Source organism: Barbus barbus, assembly GCF_936440315.1.
Source record: "Barbus barbus genome assembly, chromosome: 25".
NCBI classification, from domain to species: domain Eukaryota; kingdom Metazoa; phylum Chordata; class Actinopteri; order Cypriniformes; family Cyprinidae; genus Barbus; species Barbus barbus.
The window spans coordinates 26154059-26173883 of NC_136753.1; the positions used below are offsets into that span (position 1 = coordinate 26154059).

A 19825-nucleotide genomic window follows, 5' to 3' on the forward strand; every position below is an offset into this window, starting at 1 on the left:
ATAATATTTAAACTGTATATATATTTATATATAATATTCTGTCCTCAAACTTAAAAAAAAAAAAAAGCTAGCAAGAGCATTTTCATAAATCAGAATGCAGTAGACAAATTACACGTTTAATTCTTTATTATATTAATTTAAAATGTTATTTTTTAATTTTTACAATGAAAAGCGCGAGATTCTGCAACGTTTTCCCGAGTTTTTAACTGGTAAATTGGATTTTGGTCTTGCATCTACAATTTTCATACGATATATATATACATGAATGTACAGAAACGTAATTTTTTAAAAACTATATTTACTCATCAACGTCGTCTTTCAGCAAAAAATATTCCCCATTCGTTTAAAACAATTACAAAGTTTTCATCACACATCAAAAGTTTTTTTTCTTTCTGTAAAATACTCTTTCTGAATATGTCGTTTTGTGTAATTATAAATCTATTTTTGTTTTCTTTTATTTATTGTTGAGAGTGTTTTATTGTAGTAAACAACAACAAGGCGGAAACTGTGGTTGTCATGGTGACTTTCCGTTTTTTGGCGGATCCCCTTTTTTGTTTATAGCAGCTCAAAAAGGTTACAGGTCAAAACATTTTTTTCCATAAAGTGCTTACTCTTTCCATTAACGCGAACATTTTAATAATACATGTACAATGGATTAAGATGTGATTTAAAGTACTTCATCACCCAGGTGGCTCTTCTCCGTTATTCCCGCAGTAGGTAACGTTATATCTGGTCAGGAAATCTCCGATTATATGATGGAGCGCACTGACGTTCGGTTGTCATAATCCCACAAGCCTCTAGGATCGGGACAGTCCCATGCTCCTCCTGTCAGGACAGCGGGTGTTCAGCATCTCGGGTAACCCATGCGGCAGTAGCAGACGGTCTTGAACAGGCGGCAGTAGCAGAAGGCGCACTGGTCGCAGCACACCGCGTTGGGCGGCTTGCAGCTGCTCCAGAGCGGGACGCAGTTCGGCGGCGGCGGAGGTCTCTTCACATGGTTGTTGAATTTCTGAAACACGTACCAAATGAAGGTTACAGTTCCTATGTTGTGCATTTTATATTTGTTATCGAAAGTAACAAAGTAAACGCCAGCCAATGATTAACATGAACCAAAAATTATTTAAATTTGAGCACAAATTGCGACCGTGCTGTAGTTAAGACATCATTTCACCTCAACTGATGTGTCTGTAAATAAACGTCTGTCAAAAGTAAGTGCACTTGGTTAACAGGGAGAAAAAAGTGCCAGAGAAGAGCCTGACGCGTGATGTGTGAAGAAAATCTAGGTAAATAGAAAGATCTAGGTAAATATCACGTCATTTCAAAGCAATTTGTCGTATTTTAAAAGTGGGGAAATGTTATTTAATTGTGCAAAATGCTAGCTATAAAATTAGCCTTAGCAAAACAAAGGAGAGGACTATATTATCTCCGCCACAGAATGCTGTACTAAACTCAATACAGCTATTTAAATGTTAATAAACATAGATGTCCCTAAATAGACAGATAGATAAATACATAATTAATTTTATCATCCTGAAATTAAAATATTTTAAGACTGAGCGGTACACTGAATACACAGTTTGTAGGCTACTCTGAATTAGTTTTAATTAGCAGCATAGTAGTTTTAAAAACATTTTCAATACCATAAACTAAATTAAACTTATTTTTGTGTGTGTGTGATTTTGCAGCTTTTCATGATTATATTTGTGTGGAACAAATGTATTGAATCGGTAACCATAAATTAATTTCTAACCTTTTTTGGTTTCTTTTCCGTTTTCTTGTTCTTCTTAGGAGTTTTTGAAAGCCCTTCGATAGCAGAAAACAAATAAATTAGAACATATATCATTTAAGTTTAACGTTTCTAAATTAGTAGCATAAAGAAATGTAAAATAGAGAATGATACATTCATACCGATGTGATAAAAAAAAGTGTTTACAGTTCGTGATTAAGAATGATGATGATTTGTTTCGATTAGTTTCTCTGTAAGAGAAAGAAGCCTTACCGACTATGAGCACAGAAGGTGCATCTGTTTGGTTATTTGCTTGTAAGCTGATGGTTGTTTGGTTGGATTTGTATTGTTCCTCCATAATCATGTGTGTGTGTACCGTAACACAGCAGGCTAAACAGAGCAGCACACAGCACAGCAACATTGACGGATTCATATTAAGACTTCACCCTGCACGAGACAATAGTTTCAAACACAAACATCAAAAACAAAAAGCTGCAGATTTAGTAATAATCACATACGTACACAAACAGAATTAGCCATACGCAAAGCTGGATGTCCAATCTTTAAAGGCTTGTGCTATTTCAAACCCCTGAACAAACAAGCAATAGACAAAACTAGCCTTTATGAATTATCTTTGAAGGTAAAATTGATCCAAACTGAAGCTCAAATAGTTGTGTAAATGCGCAGAAATTAGACGTAAAACAAACGTAAGTGTAAAATATTTCTTTATGCCATTGTACACAAAATACATATACAAAAACATCTATCAGAGCAGTTTAATGGTAGTTAAAATTATAACCTATAGATTTTGTACAAAACCACTTCTCCAGCCACCAACGGAGTCATTTTTTGTAGTAGGCCAAATAGCATGTACTAAGAAAACAAGAAGGACTGTTATATTCCAGTGCAGTAAGTTCTATATTAATACCCACAAACAGTTAACACAAGCAGAGCTACAGTTGCTGTTTACAGTATTTCTAGTTGCATTTGATCACAATTCATCATGTCTCACCATGTTCAACCTCCTGTCTCTGACAACCTCCTGTTTTCTTTATATCCTCTTTCAGGGTGCATTGAAAAGCGAAACTACCCATGGTAATCTTCAGGAGTCGGTGTTGGGAATTTACAAACTGACCTGTCCTGGTGAGTAACGGGGCCCCCTGTTTTCCCTTTGTGTAGCTGGCTTGAGATATTCCCCGCTCCCCTGCTGAGACTGAGAGAGAAATGTCAGACAGACTTTTGTAGTCAGGAAATTCAGAAAGGGGCAAAATGATAAAATTAAGCAGGGGCGGATCCACACGCCCAGACGGGACAGAGGGAGAGAGACCGACGTAAAAAAAAAAAAAAAGAGAAATGGTGAAGGATAAGTACATGTATGAAGAGAAAGCAAGTGTGTGTGTATCGTGCTCCGAAAACATATTTGGACACTTAGTTCACTCTTAGAAATATATATAAATTAATGTCAGAACTACTTTTGTCTCAGTGAACATAATAAACAACAGATATACAGATCAAATTAAAGCATTTGTCACTGTCCGGCTGTCAAACGTTAATGGAACATGTTCATATTTAATGTGAAGAACTACCTTAATATAAATCACCAAAACACCAGTTGCACAAAAAGGCTCAGAAAAGCACAGATGCCACTTGCTTTGATATTTTGTTATCTAATGCAATGACATTCAGACGTGTACAAATACTTTTTAGGGACACTGTGTGTGTTTGGGAGGGAACACCCTGAGAGTTATTTTTATTTTTTGAATAAAAAGGTAGGAATGTTAATAATATTCAGCCACACACGAGAGCCTGTTTTTGATTTGCGACTCGAATGTCATCAGATCCGATGAAGGCACACGACATAATCAGTAATTACACACAGAAAACAACAAGAATTTGCTTTGTTTTCCACTCGGGGCAGGTATGATTGTTACAAGATCATCTGAACAAATGACCAAAAGCACATGCATTTGGACATTTATTTGATATAGGGTTTGTTGCATGCATGCTTTATGATCTGTCTTCTAGTTTACGCTTCAGGCGTTTCATTACACCTTCAACAACAGTTTCAGTACATTTGCACAATATGAAAAGGCCAAATGAAGAGTGTTATTTTTTAAAGTGGGGAGGAAGATTTTGACCGGCAGATGATGCTATAATTGCTTTCCTGAGCCCTGAAGTTCGTCCACTGAATTTAAAATCACATTTGGCCAGAGGGAATCCTGTTTTCTCTTTAGATGACTTCTCACTTCTGACTTAGACTTCCGACCTTCTGACCTTTGAAGCAAATGCTCATAACAAAATCATGTACTGGTAAACATTGTTTTCCAAAGATTCTTCCAAAGGAAAGGCCCAGATGTTACAAATAGATTCAATGTGAACTGATGGTGTTCGACAAACACAGAAATGGGCTGATTCCATGTGCTTTAGGCTGCAATAGAAAAGCCCACACACAGAAACAATACTGCTTTCTACATCTCAATAAATAGGATGGAATTAATGTAAAATATTAATTTACTGGGGCGGTACTATTTCACAAGGTAATAATATGTACTTTTACTTTTAAAGTATTCATTTGTAGTGTTGGGGGTAATGCATTACGAGTAACGCGAGTTGCATAATCAGATTACTTTTCAAGTGAGTGACTAGTAAAGTAACGCATTACTTTTTAATTTACAAGAAAATATCTGAGTTACTTTTTCAAATATGTTACACCAGTTACTTAGTTTTCTCATTTATTGACTGACAGCTCTCCTGTACTTATGTTGAGAGAAATTGGGAGTGCAGAGACATTAATATGAGTGCTGTGTAAACTGTAGTTACTTTAGGTACATTTCTTCAAAAATTAACACAATTAGTTACTTTTTAGGGAGTAATGCAATATTGTATTGTGTTACTTTTAAAAGTAACTTTACCCAACACTGCTAAGGTACTAATATGTACCATTTAAGGTTAAATAAGGTACACTATATTGCCAAAAGTATTGGGTCACCCCCTTCTAATGAACATGTTTGACTACTTTAGTAATTTCTATGAGTGCAAATCTTAATGTTAAAGTATATAATGATATTCTAGGGAATTGTGTGCTTCTAATTTTATAGGAACAGTTTAGACATAACCTTTCTATTCTAACATGACAGTGTCTCTGTGTATAAAACACAGTACAAAAAGACATGATTGATTCAGTAAGTGTGGAAGAACTTGACTGGTCTGCAGAAAGCCAAGTCCTGATCCCAGCTGAACATCTCTGGTGTGACTTTAAATGCAGACCTCGAGCCAAAAACTCATCACCAAACACCAATGACTACCGCCCCAGTGACATTTTTCGGAGAGTGTACATCTTATTTTTGAGGATCCTGTTTTCCAGAACAATGTCACATTACGGACATAAAAGGGTTGCGAATGCCATTTTATGTTCACTTTAAAGTGACAAATCTGTAAAAATGCTTTGAAGAAACAATCTTGTCAGTCTTGATTTTTCTTGTTGTTGTTTTTTTTTTGGCTGGCTCAATGTGGGACATTACATTCACATATCTAGCACCAAAGTATGCAATTACATTAGGTAATTACATCCGTTGTTTGCTCATCTGGATGCTGCCAGAGACTTGGACTACAATTGTGAAATCAAAGCCATGGAAGTGGAAAAGCCAAGCGAGTGAGTGCCGAACATTGCTCTCAAGAGATTTTGGAAACCTTTGAATCGTCCAGAATGAAGAGATGCTATAAAGGCTGGCTTGACAGGGTCTGGACAAGTTAAGAAAGCATGTGTTTCTTAGTCACTTATTTTCGGTCATTAACTCCAGCTTTGTCTTCTGGGCTGCTCCACCTTTAACTCTCCCCCATGAGCATTCATATGGGATGGAGAAAATGTGCTCAAATCAAAGCAGAACCTAATAAGAGAAAATTCTACTAAGAAAAAACATGAAAGTTGAATGATTTCCACATATCTTACAAATTACCATAATCATGTTTTGGCTCCTTTAAATTGTAAGACAGATCTTTGAGCGGAGTGGACATCCAAAAACCTGTCTTTGATGATTACATTTACTAAAGAAGAAAAAAAAACGACGAATGATTATTATAGTTACTAAACTGAAAACAATTTTGGTTTGATATAAACTTGAACTGAAATAAAATGAAAGATTAAAAAAAAAAAAGCTTCTCATTTTAATTTAGTTTATCTTGATGTATTAAAAGTGAAATAAAAATGAATGCAAAATGTATAGACATTTAAAAAACAAAATGACAAAAACGCACAACAAATTACTAGGGCAAACTAAAATATAAAAATAGAACATTTCAAATGATTAACAAAAACTATAATAGTAGGCTATCAGTTATACTGAACCTATTAATGCTTAAAACAAGAAAAATATGCTAATGGTTTATAAAAAAAATGCTAATAGATATCTGAAAACAAGTCAAAAATTGCCTCTCAAATAAATGTTTGTTGGTTTAAACGTTTTGATATTTTATTTAAAATATCAAACACTTTTCTCTACAATGAAAATGCATGGTGATCACTGGGTATCAAGTGATTTTGCTTTTATTTACTACATTTTATTTTTTGAGAGAGCTCATTATTTATTACATTTTATTTTTTGAGAGAGCTCATGCTTTGAACTGTTTGCTTGCACACTGTCTCGCCATGTGAATCACGAATGTCTAACGTTTTATAGGCTTGCTGCTAAATTGCCAAGGTGATAAACTGGTTGCATAGTCAGTTTGATTTAGTTGCTAAAGAAAAGCTTAATAAAGTTATATAATAAATGGCATTATAAAACTATCATTCTCTTCCTCCCAAAAACAATAGTTTGGAGCACATGGTTACAATTCAATTCAAGGCAATGGTTAAACATTTAACACGAACAACTTTTCAGCATAGGATCTTGCATATTTTAAATGATTTGCAGCATTTATGATCTCTTCTAATATTTTGTTCTCTGTAACACTTAAAATGGATCATTTTTGTTTTTTTTATTTTGGCTGCATATTCAAGAGTATCACAAACGTAACAGTTCTGAGTTTACCACTATTGCATTTATAATTAGACTGAACATTTAAAGGTTATTAGAGAACGGTTTCACCATAATGAGCTCTTTTCCTCAATCATGAACTTTGACATTTTTCATGAATGACAATTTGATTGTTATAATAACTGAAAGAAGCAGTATAATAATAAAAAACTGTTTTATTTTATATTTTTTCAGTGTTTTTTTGTAAGTCACATATTCTCACTGAAATATGAGATTATTTCACAAACTGATATGTATGCATAATTTTATCTAATGTTATCTAAAATATTTTTTTCACAATTCTAATCTTTCAGTAAGAATATTTGATACCCTTGGGTCCTAGTTTTGAAACATGAGATTTTGTAAAACAGACTTTTCAATTGTTTTAACATAAGATACAATTCTTATATAGATATATATTAATTTGTGAAAATTAAGTGAGGAAACAGAAATGTCCACATCACAGAAAAGACGTAGTATATTTTCAGTTTATAATGGTAGGAACGGACACCATATAAATTGTGATGAGTGATTCTACATGTGTTTCCATTTTCAGCATATAGTTGAAGCTATTATGTTGTTTGGTAATACCGTGGGTATAGAGAAACCTTTGATTTCAACATCTTACATTTAGTTTCAAAGCCTTGCTTTGCGATCCAGTCTCAGAAATCACAGAACAATATGTCTCTGAGATGAGTGGAAAACTGCCTGGCATGTGAATAAGTGCCCACAGACTCCAAATAGCAGCACTGTTCACTATCTGTCAAATCTGTCTGCCTGATTTAAGGTTTTGCGGACTTCTCTCTATTCTCCGAAACCTATGACACTGTGTATATTTTCAGCTTCACCAGTGCTAATGCTATACACATAAACATGAAATGGGCCTATAATGAAAATAAGACGTCTTGGCCTAGCTTCTGTGTTTTGATTAGTAATGTGTATATGTTCTTTTTCAAGTCTAAAAACAAGGCTCAGGCTCTGCGAGAACTACAGTAACAAAGAGATTTATTACATTAAAAATACTTTTGTAATTTTACAACCCTCAAAAGCAATAATGTCAAATTTGTGAAGCGATTAGCTGAATGTATAATAGATATACGTTCAAATGAGGACCTCATGTAACTTTCATGATAAATAACTCAAATGAGAAAGAAAGAGAAGGAAAAAAAAGACACTTACTATGCACTTATCAGATTTTCCCATGGTCTTCCCTCCCATGCTAAAAAAGCATAAACTATTTATTTCCTATGCAGATTTACACATGAATATATTTTCTGTCACTTCACAGCTTGTGGTAAGAGTGCAACAGCTCTTACGGAAAATCGAGCTGCTCTGAGCAAATGTAGTATGGAGAATGCATACATTAGCAGCGTTCCACCCCTTGTAATATACATTATACATACCCTAAAAAACGCTCCTGATACACTGCTGGCCAGGCTAGCTGTGACTCTTGATACTCTAGATACACAAACTTGAATGCCTTAAAACGGCACAACTGAAACCAAACATTAAACAAAGACATTATGCAAAATGAATTAATTTATGAATGTTTTGAACTAGGTTTTGTTTTTTAACAAAACTCGCTACTAAAGGCTTTATACTGCAAGACTTTATTGTTTACTACACACACACACACATATATACTACTTGGAGAAACATAGTAAATACATATAAAATGAGTGATTCTCATGAAGAACAAAAATCTGCAGTAATTTAAAAATCCTTGAATGTTAGAAACCTCTCATGGCTGATGATCTCACGTATCAGGTGTTTAGGAAAGTACTGTGGTGGTGTTTGCTGCTATTCATAGGACTATTTTGGTGAGAAAATAAGTCAAAATGTCCATTTACCCCTTCGGCTGTATTTGATCTTACAAGTGAAAAGTTCACATTTATTTGAACTCTGATTGGAAGAAGTAACATTGTAACATACTGCAGATAGCATTGTTATGAAAAAGCAGACCATATGGAGGAAGCAGGAAAGGGTTTTAGCTGTCTGGGAGCCAGAAATCCCTCTGCAATTTTAAACAGATTACAGGAATAAAATGGTTTGCAAGCTATTATGAACAATAAAGAAAAAAGCACCAGGTCTGGGTTGTCTCTGGTGGAAGGGTTTGAGAATATTATAATGAACGTGAGGTCAAGTAAAATACTGCAGAGGCATGATGTTTTCCCCTCTTCAAGCGATGTGATTTAGAAAACAATTTGGGCATTATTTCCAAAGATTTATTGTATTACATAAGAATCTATCTTCTTTGTTCATGCAAACGCCCTCAAGGTTCTGCCAGCTCAAGGGTTTTGGCTCATAAGCTCCAATACTGATATGGAGGGACCAAAGAGTTCTGTAATATCATACATGCCTGCTGAGATGCTGTAGAAATCACAATATTTTGTGCCACAGATGTATTAGTTTAATGTGGTAATATTATACTTCGAGACACATTAAGTAACAAACGTTGAAACAACAGATGTCTCTAGTCTGCCTGACCAAAACTACAACAACCATCATGCAACGCGCCTACAAACGCGCATGCGTACGTAGCTCCGCACGGCCTGGCACAGGCAACGCGTATATCGAGGAAGGGAGTTCGTTTAGAATAGCATATAATAACGTTTATTTTTGCTTCCTGCGTTTTCACTACAAGCCGAAACCATGTCAGGAGACGAGGTTAGTAAACAGTCGTTGTTTAGGAAGATTCATTGTTGTCATGAATTTATTTAGTCATTCAAAAGAGAAGGGCAATTGGGCCTACCAGTAAAGGCTGTGAGGAAACACATGTGCACAGCTCGTCTTTTCTAGATCGATAGCAAACAGCTTACGTTTCTCTAATTGTTTTGCCATTTTATTGGCAAAACGTTATTGGTACTTCCGTGGAAGTTTACATATGATACCATGTTCTTTGAACATTTACCATGGTAATACCATGGTTGTTTGGGCGTTGTAAAGACATGCTCTTTTGGACGAGTACCATGGTACTTTTTTTTTTTTTTTTTTTTTGCAGACGTACAGTAGTAATACAGTTTCTGTGGTACTACCATGGTTTCTTTGGACATTTTCTACTACTTTACTGTGTTTTTTTTGACATACCATGGTGTTCTTGAAAAATGATCTAATTATACTATGGTATATGAATATGGAGATTATTTAATTAAGCAGTATCTCATGCAAAACGTGCCCCAAAGTAATAAAGTACCATGATATTCTTGGAGTAATGTGTAAATGTGAAGTGTTTGCACCATGGTATATATCAAAGTACTGTAGTATTACCATGTTATACCTGTGTAAAGAAGCTTCCTCATTGTGTGAACATTTACGGCATCATAAAACAGTTTAAATGAAATCTTGAGTTCATCTACTCCAGATATTTGATCTGTTCATGTTGTGCAAACCAAAATGCTTGACCTAAAGCTCAAGGATTTTTGTGTTTTTAAAATTAATCACGGTTGACGTTATCTTAGGGAGCTTTAGTAGGATTAGTTGTGTCTAGTCTTGTTAATTGACGAATGCTTGCTTCATTTTGACCTTTTTGATGTCTGTTGACAGCCTCTATTCAATGTCATCTCATTATTAAACTCGTGCTCTGGTCCTTCTAGATGATATTTGATCCCACTATGACCAAGAAGAAGAAGAAAAAGAAGAAGCCTTTCATGCTGGAGGAAGATGGTGGAGAGGGAGATGAAGGCCAACAGTTGGAAACGAAGGAGATAGAGGCTGACGGGGCCGAGGAGAAAGAGTTTGATCTTGATGAAGATGAAGGGAGGAAGAAAGGTAAAGCACGTCACGAGATAGTAGAGCATGGCGCTAGCAACGCCAAGGTCATGGGTTCGATTCCCAGGGAAAGCAAGAGCTGATAAAATGTAAAAAAAAACTGTAACTTGAATGCAATGTAAGTCGCTTAAAAGCATCTGCTAAATGCATAAATGTAAATGTAAATAGCTGTAGTAATATGCAGTAGAGAACACAAAGCCAGATTATTATGGGCGTTTCCACCTGCCTGGCTAGTGAATGCCCAATTTTCTCCATTTTATCTGGACTGGATGCTGCACACTGGTGGTGTTTGAGGAGATACCCCCCCCTCAATGATTGTAAAGTGCTTTGAGTGTACAGCAATACACAATAAAAGCGCTATATAAATGCCTCATTCATTTATTCACTCATACCAGCCGTTTTGATTTTTCTCATTCATATACTATCAAATATTTTAATATGTATTACTCCATGTATATTTGATTAAGAACAAATGCTTAAAATGCGATTTCAGGTGGCCAAAACATACGTTTTCTATGTGTATACAATAATAACAAATTGCAATGAAAAAATACCTTAAAAAGGAACTTTTTTGCATAAAATGAAGGGATGTTTTTCTCAAAATGAAAACAGACATTTAATCTTTTTTTTTCTTACATTAGGATAACAATGCATAGTAATAAATGGCAATATTTGCATGAAAAATGACAATTCTTCAAATCTGTGTTTTTGAAACAATCCACAGTGAATTTGACAGAAAAACTGAATTTTCAGAATATTTTCCAGTGTACAGCTGGCTTAAGTAATGTAATGGCCGCGTTAAAAAAAACAGATTGAAGACTAAAGCCCTATTCGCACGGGATTAGTATTATCTGGTGACCTCCAGTCATTTGTAATAATTGCGGAGGTTGTCTGTGATCTTAATCCCGTGCGAATCGGCCATGTCTGTCATTTGTAAAGTAAAAATTCCCCCGCAAATGACCTACCATATTTTGCCGAACACCGAGGTCCTGTGATAATATTAGTCCCGTGCGAATCAGCATCTCTGTGATTTGGTGGGTCGTATATCATTTTTCAAGGTTTTTGTTTCCTGTGCGCCTTTTTATCAATCTTTCGCAAAGAACGGAGCTGCGTTGGAGTGTTTGATAGTATTTTGGGTGCTGTCATATCGCTACACCATACAATTTGCAGAAAGAGAAAGCTGAAAAGGTTTAATTTGTTACGAATAAATCAAGCATAAAGCTTGAGATATTATTTTAACCTGGTGAAATGTAAATGACACGGGGCACAAAACTATACTAGTTTTTTTTTTTTCTTTTAAATCCATCTAATTGGACCATAGAACGGGACTCTCAAAGCCTTGACATCCGGGAGATAAGTCAGTAATTTCGAGTAAAATCACAGGCTTGGCTTATCCCGTGCGAATGCACCACACGAAATTCAGATGTGGGGGAGTAATTTCAAAATCACACATGGTCCCCAGATAATACTAATCCCGTGCGAATAGGGCTTAACGCTGTGCAATTAATCAAAATGGTAAAGAAATCGTGATGCTTGTATGCGCATTTTCTAAATGCATGATTTCTCACGGTGCATGTCCACTGGTGCAGAGCCAGTGTTTTCAGTTCATTACTGCTGGAGTTGGGCTCTGAGAACAGCTAGAAAATCAGAGATGCTCAACTTTCTGAAAATATCAATGGAAAAGAGGAGAACGTCAGACAATGACTGATTTCTTCTAAGCAAGTAGTTGCGTCTGTTACGGGTGTTTAAACTATGCTGATTCTGCTGGATTAAGTGCTTAAATCATAATGTTTACACATTTGGCAAATTAAAGTTATGTTATTGGATGTGTATTTACTTATGAATTGGCTTTGTTTAAATGTTTATTAAAATGACACTGTATCATTACTTTGGGCATTCGCAAACAAAGTTTGCATCTTTCCAACTGTAATTGCATGGTGTATTATTATTATTATTATTATATTGCCCTTTTTGTCACTGTTCTAGTTTTGATTATTTGAGAATTTATTTTTTTGATGTTTACCTATGTTTATATTGTTTTGTCTGATCTAGAGACATGTTGTTACAGATTTTTGATAAAGCTCTAATCGGTTTCCTTTTGAAATATGTTTCAAATTCGAAATCATAAACACCGAAAGGCATTCTTAAATGTAAAGCGAGGAATTATTGTCCCAAAGTCTTGATAAAAATCTAAATTGTGACACTGTACGTATATATATATCTATATCATGTTTTTCTGTATCGCACAGTCATGTTTAAAATGTTCAATCAACAATGAAATAATATAGAAAATTTTCTTTGCACACTGAATGATTATTGAAATGTGAAAAATTATCCAAAAAGTGTGGCTTATTTGATTTGATTTTGGTGATTTTCCAGAAACATCAGATGACCTGGACGACTTAAACTTCTTCAACCAGAAGAAAAAGAAAAAGAAGCCCAAAAAAGAGAAGATTTTTGATGCCGAGCTTGAAGAGGGAATGAAGGTCAGTTGATTGTTTGCACAAGTAGAGTTGTTAAACTCTTGATTTGTTTTCATGGCCGTAATGGCTTTTCACATTGAAAGATGTTTTGACCATGAAAGCGTTATCCTTCAGTGGCGTTGGATTCCTTTGAAAAATAAATTGATGTCTGAGCCTTCACATCAGATTCTCTTTGCGTTTGAAGTTCGATCTGTTCAGCACTGACAGCAGTCGTTATGCATCATCTTATACTAAATAAATTGCAAATTTCCAAAAGGAGCTGAAGATCGAAACAGAGCCATCAGAGACACAAGAGGAGGATGACTTAATGCTGCCCATGAAGAAGAAGAAATCAAAAAAAGTCAAAGATTTTCAAGAGGACACAGACAGTCAAAGCAAAGATGATGGTGAGTGCCGTAGCACGGCGTTTTTCTGTCAATAACTATAATGTTGGCAGTCTAATTCTGTGCTTTTTGTGTGAAAGGTGTGGAAGATGAAGACAGTAAAAACACGGATGATATCACATTCAGCACACAGACGGGCCCTGCCTGGGCAGGATCTGAGAGGGATTACACATATGATGAGGTAAATGGGCACATTTATTACTGGACTTGGCGTTTCAGAACATATGCGCTTGTTTCAGGTGATAACTTGATAAAGGGCCAGAACCTGTTGCCATCTGGTGCATTTGTTGTCAGAACAGCTTTTCTCTGTTAACTTCTCTTTTCTGAGACACGTTTGGAATCATTACAGCTGGTGTCAAGATGATATTTATTAGATGTATGAAGTTCAGTTCTCGTCAAGTTCACACAGGTGTAGTTTGTCACCTAAACTGTGGAAATGTAACGTTTGACAGCCAGAATGTGTCACATTGCTTACACATGATGTTTTCATTTTAAACCGTAGCTTATACATGTATTATGTGTGTGTTTTTAGTATTATTTTTTTTAACATGCATGGCTTATTTTGCTATTGTATGTTATGTAGTGAGTGGCAGTCATACATCACGTACGGGATACTTGTCCAAGTACATTTTGGATCCACTGTATGTGACCCTGGACCACAAAACCAGTCTTAAGTCGCCGGGGTATATTTGTAGCAATAGCCAAAAATACATTGTATGGGTCAAAATGATAAATCTTTCTTTTATGCCAAAAATCATTAGGATATTAAGTAAAGATCATGTTCCATGAAGATATTTAGTAAATTTCCTACTGTAAATATATCAAAACTTAATTTGATTAGTAATATGCATTGCTAAGAACTTCATTTAGACAACTTTAAAGGTGATTTTCTCAATATTTAGATTTTTTTGCACCCTCAGATTCCAGATTTTCAAATAGTTGTATCGCGGCCAAATATGGTCTCATCCTAACAAACCATACATCAATGGAAAGCGGATTTTGACACTTAAGACTGGTTTTGTGGTCCAGGGTCACATATATTTAAAGGAATCGTTCACCCAAAATTGGGTGCTGATAAAAACATCACCGTAATCCACGCGATTACGGTCTTGTGAAATAAAAAGCTGCGTGTTTGTAAGAAACAATTCCATCATTTAGACGTTTTGCGTCCTTTATCCATTATATTGTTTTGGTCAACAAATTTTTATTTTGTGTAAACCGTTCCTTTAATAAAGTTCTGTAAAAGGTACTTTTATATTTCAGATTCTGATATTAAGCATACGGACTGACTGCAACGTCTTTGATCCCCTTGGAAACTTGAGACTAATCATATTAGTGTCTTACTTTTAGTTTGTACCACTATGTTCCTGAATAAAGATAATGGCTGCTTGCATCTGCTCTTATTATTATTGATAATATCACCTTGTTTTAGCTTTTGAATAGAGTCTTTAACATCATGCGGGAAAAAAATCCAGACATGGTGGCAGGAGAGAAGAGAAAGTTTGTGATGAAGCCTCCTCAGGTTGTCAGGGTCGGCACAAAGAAGACCTCTTTCGTAAACTTCACAGACATCTGCAAACTGTAAGTCTAAACTAGAAATTTAAGACATTTTCAAGCTGTTTTATAGAGCCGTAATGAAACTCTTGATTTTCTGGAGTTGACTTTGACTTTGATTTGATGTAAAGAATTGGAAAGTTGTATTTCTGAATGTTCACTCCTCATTACACTCGTATTGTGTAATTGTAAAATGCCCATTCTTGGGCATTTCATATCTGCCAACAACTAATTCAGTCGTATTTTTTGCGCACACAGCCGTTATTTTGTATGGCACTTTAGCTTAATCTTTTTTTTATTTTCCCAGGTTGCATCGACAACCAAAACATCTTTTGGCTTTTTTGCTGGCTGAGTTGGGCACATGGTGAGTTTTTTTTTTCTTCTGAGAGAAAACTGTTAGATATGCTTGATAAAATTGATATTTTATATTATCTAGCATACAATTAATACTGCATGGCAAGTAGCTAGTTTTCAACACCTGATGGGTTTTTTTGCCTCTTCTACCTCCAGAAATCCTAAAAATGTGACCCCGTTGAACTGATGTTTAATTTATTGCAGTAAATATTAATAAATAATTCTTGCAGTAATGTTTTGGAAGGACAAATGTTTATTTTGAAGTTGTATTAAATTGTATATTTATAAAGTATTTTATAAATTAAGCATCTCTTAACTATTTGCTGACGACGAAATACTTCATTTTTTAAAAGAGGCCTTTTTGTGCCCTGTTTGTGGAAAGAGTCTATAATGATCTCCTGTCCATATGCATTCTCTAAGTGAACTATTATTTTGTTTTATGGGCAGCAGCACTCAAACAATGGTTGTTTTCCTTCATCGGAAGATCATTAACCTTGCAAAATATGGTCTCAGTGTCTGGCAAGCTCTGGGTTTATTTTTCCTGCGTCTCTGTGCGCCTGAAACCCTCCACCAGAACCCTTCATTTGCACATTTTGCTAGAGGCGTTTCACAGGATGTCAGGGAGAAACCTGAATCAGTTGAGAAAGGCATTGCTGCTCTAGAGGGAGCAACTGACCCCGTGATGCTTTCAGAAGGCATTATTAAAAGATAAGCAGGCTGATTTCAGCAGGCTAATTGTATCTCAGAGAAGACACATGAAAGGAAACGGATCGATTTTGCCTCCTGGATATTTACAGATGATTTTGGTTTTGAAAGAGAGCAGAATTCTTCTTTCTGTAGCAAGAAACAGGAACTTTGTGATTTGGAAACAATATAGAAATTAACTGGTGGTGAAAATTTGTATTAACTTTTTTATATTTAGATATGCAATAACCACTGTTTTGACTTTTCAGTGGATCCATAGATGGAAACAATCAGCTCGTCATCAAAGGCAGATTCCAGCAGAAACAGATAGAGAATGTCTTAAGAAGATACATAAGTGAGTGTTTATTTGACTGGTGAATAAAAAAAAAAAGTTCTTAAACACAGTATTGCTCTTTATGCAAATTGAAATGGCATAAGGGTTCACTGAATGTACACACGCACACACACATAAATATATATACATATGCTTTTTAAATATCTATTAAGGACATATATACCTTTTTAACAAGATATACATCTTAAAAATTATATACATGTCTAAAATAATTTGTGTGCATCTCAAGTATAAAATATTGTGTGTATATATATATATATATATATATATATATATATATATATATATACTTTTTTTTTTTTTTTTACATGCCATCAAGAACATATATAAAATAATGACCATATATTGCCTCTTGCATAATTACAGGCTTATTGCCTTAATTTCATTATGTATCCTGTGTATATTTTATGAATACTGCATAGTTAATATGCATTACATGGGGAAAAACAAAGCTACACTAAGCAGTATGTTTTTGTGTTGCAGAGGAGTATGTGACGTGCCACACGTGTCGGTCTCCTGATACAATCTTGCAGAAGGACACGCGTCTGTATTTCCTGCAGTGTGAGACGTGTCACTCCCGCTGCTCCGTCGCTAGCATCAAGACCGGATTCCAGGCCGTGACGGGCAAGAGAGCGCAGCTGCGTGCCAAAGCCAACTAACGCCTGTCCCTCCTCCATCACACACCTTACTCGCCTGCGCTCCACCACCAAACTCAACAAATCCACTCATGCAGGTTACTACCCCGTCTGTTCAGGAAGTTCTTGGCCATCTCAAATGCATCATTTCATTTCCTTCAGCTCCTCTGAGCTCTGAAATGGCCTATGCCCAGGAAGAGTGTTGATTTGTTCGGTCTGGCCGTGGAGCAGAGAGAGCGCAGAGCCTGGAGGATTTTATGAATGAACTGGTGGTGAAATTTGTTGTTGCTGTATTTCCTTTAGAAAAACAATAAAATAAAACGCATACCAGCTCGGCAAACACGTGCAGCGTATGTTTCTGGGAAGCCATGTTGCTTTACTTTTAGAGAGGCTGAATGTGATTGAGAAATGAGCCTGAAATGTCCTGCGGTTTAGTATGATTTTGTGAACGAATGCTAATATTTCCGCTGCTTATGTTTAGCTGTGCTTTAAAAAAAATTATAAGTTGATTGAACATCTCTTAAAAGAACTGGAAGTTTTTTAAAATGAATAAGAAAAATGCAATAGCCAGTTTGTACTTTTCCATAATTGAAATGAATCAGTTTGCTCATTCTCTAGATTCAGTGTTGTTTGCTCTCATCTCATAAGGTGTGGATTACACTTCAAATTAAATTTGTTTTTGATTTTGGCCTCTGTATTATACAGATATTTAAAAAAAAGAAAAAGTCATTTTAAGGCATTTCAATCACTGTCATCTAAAAACTTCTAAAAATTAGAGTTTGAAGGGAATTGTAAATTTAGTTATTTTTGTGCTCCGTTATACAACTGTTTGAGGGAAAAAGTCATTTTAATTTTACCGTTAAACAGTTATCAGAACGTTAACAATTTACAATAAAATTAATAACTGGTATCATAATGGGTGTTTTAATCTTAAAATTAAATTGCCCAGAACTGATAATTACCCTACAAAATGTGAAGAAAATTGGCCTTTGTATAGCCTTTACTGTGCATCGGTCCAAATGAATCCAGTCTTTGCCTGTTTAAGCTCCATAGAGCCTCAAAATCCCACTGACATAAATCAAGGAATGTTATTCTGACACCCAGCATTCCAGTGTATTCCTATACATGTGATACTCGAACCCAAACACCCTCAGCGCCGTGGGGCTCTTTCTGTAAACCAGCACACTTGTTTATGCGAGGGCTCAAAGTATGACAGCTGAACGAGAGTTTGATGTGTCAGTCAGTCATCCCGGAGCAAAACACGACCCTAATCAGTGCACAGTGCGAACAGAACGTTACACTCCATCCCTCGTTCAATACACTTGATGTGGTGCAAAGGCCTTTTCGCCTCGTGTTCTGGAGAAATCACTAGCACTGGTAAAATTGCTTCCTAATGCAAGTTCTGTATTCAATCTGAGCGTATGTACGCACGCTTTATAAATGAGGCCCCTGTTGCGTACGTACCTGGCTATGTTAAAGTAGTAAAGTCTAACGTGTTTTGGCCGTGTCCAGCTCCAGGAACTAGAAGGATAGTCATAGCAGCGGCTTCTGGTTAACATCCTACATCACTCACTTACGAGGTGACACAGGGATGAATAACGAGCTGGGTTTCTTGACTGACCTGGACAAGGCTGTCTCTGCTGCATGGGAGGACGTGTTGGAGTGCTATAAAAGTGACATCCGTCTGGCTGCTATGCACATAGCTGAAATTACCGCCAGAGCTCAAGCCAAAACATTTTAGCTGAATTTACTTTTTTTTTTTTTTTGCCAAATGTTTGGGCTTTGACATGCTTGACGCATTAAACTGATTCAGAAATTTCTCTGTCATTATCTTTAATTATACGGGGCCTTATATCTTGTAGCCTGGATGTCAGATGCTGTAAATCACATGCAAAACCAGAATCCCAACCACTGGCATATATCCTTCTTAAAGTTATGTCTTTATAACTTTATTTTTTCTCTAAATTCAGAGCCAAGTTGCATCAACAGCCATTATATTAATACTGCCTTAAAGGGACAGTTCACCCCAGAATAAACATTCTGCCATTCCAAACCTGTATGACTTTCCTATGGAAGCCCATTTCTGTCACAAACTAAAAAAATAAAATGGGTAATTGTGACGCTTCAGACTTTTTCTTGCAAATCTATATAAAAACTTGAAATTCTGAGCAAACAAACCCCAGAATTTGAAAGTCAATATTTTGACTTTTTTTACTTGCAATTCTGATATTTTTCTCAAAAATCTAAATTTACATGTCGCAATTCACTTATTTTGAAAAAGTTAATTCTGACTTCAGAATTCCAAGTTTATATTTGCACACACTCTGAGAAAAACAGAATTGTGATATAAAATCAATTATGAGAAAGATTTGTCACCTAAAATTGTTAAAAATGTTTTTAAAAAGTTAAACGGACTTGTTTTAGTCTATATTTGTGTACCCCATAGGTAACATTTTATTTCGCGATTCAGACTTTTTCCTTGCAATTCTTTATAAAAAACTCAAATCAAATCAAAATTTAGATTTTTTTTCCTTACAATTTTGAGATTGCGTCTTGCAATTCTGATCATTTTCTCAAAATGATGAGTTTACATGTCACGATTTGTATTTATTTATTGGGTAAAAGGTAACTGAGTATCTCACAGAATGTGTGCACATTTCTTGGAATTGCACACATTCTGAGAAAAATGTCAGAATTGTGATATAAAATCAATTCTAAAAAAAGATAATCATCTCACAATTCAGACTTTTTAGATTTGTGAGTTTATATCTTGCTTTCTGACTTTTTTCTACGAAGTGAAAGAAAAAAAAAGTGATATAAACTATAGCGAGCAAACGTTTTGGGGAAAAAAGGATCGAGATAAAAAGTTGC

General features: G+C 35.4%; 2 protein-coding genes across 14 annotated transcripts; one reads left to right on the plus strand and one right to left on the minus strand.

The window, feature by feature from the left end:
* Positions 1-110: 110 nt before the first annotated feature.
* On the minus strand, positions 111-2967 carry LOC306845436 (agouti-signaling protein-like). Of its 3 annotated transcripts, none has more exons than XM_079378234.1 (4): positions 2739-2967; positions 2000-2116; positions 1751-1803; positions 111-1009 (listed from the first exon to the last, which is right to left on the minus strand). In XM_079378234.1, the coding sequence occupies exons 1-4, from the start codon at positions 2818-2820 to the stop codon at positions 845-847; spliced, it is 417 nt and encodes a 138-aa protein (XP_079234360.1). In that variant the 5' UTR covers positions 2821-2967; the 3' UTR covers positions 111-844. The 3 variants fall into 3 exon arrangements, with proteins under 3 accessions (XP_079234360.1, XP_079234362.1, XP_079234361.1); XM_079378236.1 differs by having other exon boundaries at positions 2000-2173; positions 2862-2941; XM_079378235.1 differs by having other exon boundaries at positions 2000-2173; positions 2739-2941.
* On the plus strand, positions 510-19073 carry LOC306844955 (eukaryotic translation initiation factor 2 subunit 2-like). 11 transcript variants are annotated; one of them, XM_079377410.1, is made up of 12 exons: positions 537-713; positions 795-1031; positions 1230-1283; positions 2794-2869; positions 10332-10506; positions 12886-12992; positions 13246-13375; positions 13453-13553; positions 14805-14953; positions 15234-15290; positions 16234-16319; positions 16803-19073. In XM_079377410.1, the coding sequence occupies exons 5-12, from the start codon at positions 10332-10334 to the stop codon at positions 16976-16978; spliced, it is 981 nt and encodes a 326-aa protein (XP_079233536.1). In that variant the 5' UTR covers positions 537-713; positions 795-1031; positions 1230-1283; positions 2794-2869; the 3' UTR covers positions 16979-19073. The 11 variants fall into 11 exon arrangements, with proteins under 11 accessions (XP_079233537.1, XP_079233534.1, XP_079233541.1 ...); XM_079377411.1 differs by lacking the exon at positions 1230-1283 and having other exon boundaries at positions 510-713; XM_079377415.1 differs by lacking the exon at positions 1230-1283 and having other exon boundaries at positions 519-713; positions 795-984.
* The last annotated feature ends 752 nt before the right edge of the window (positions 19074-19825 follow it).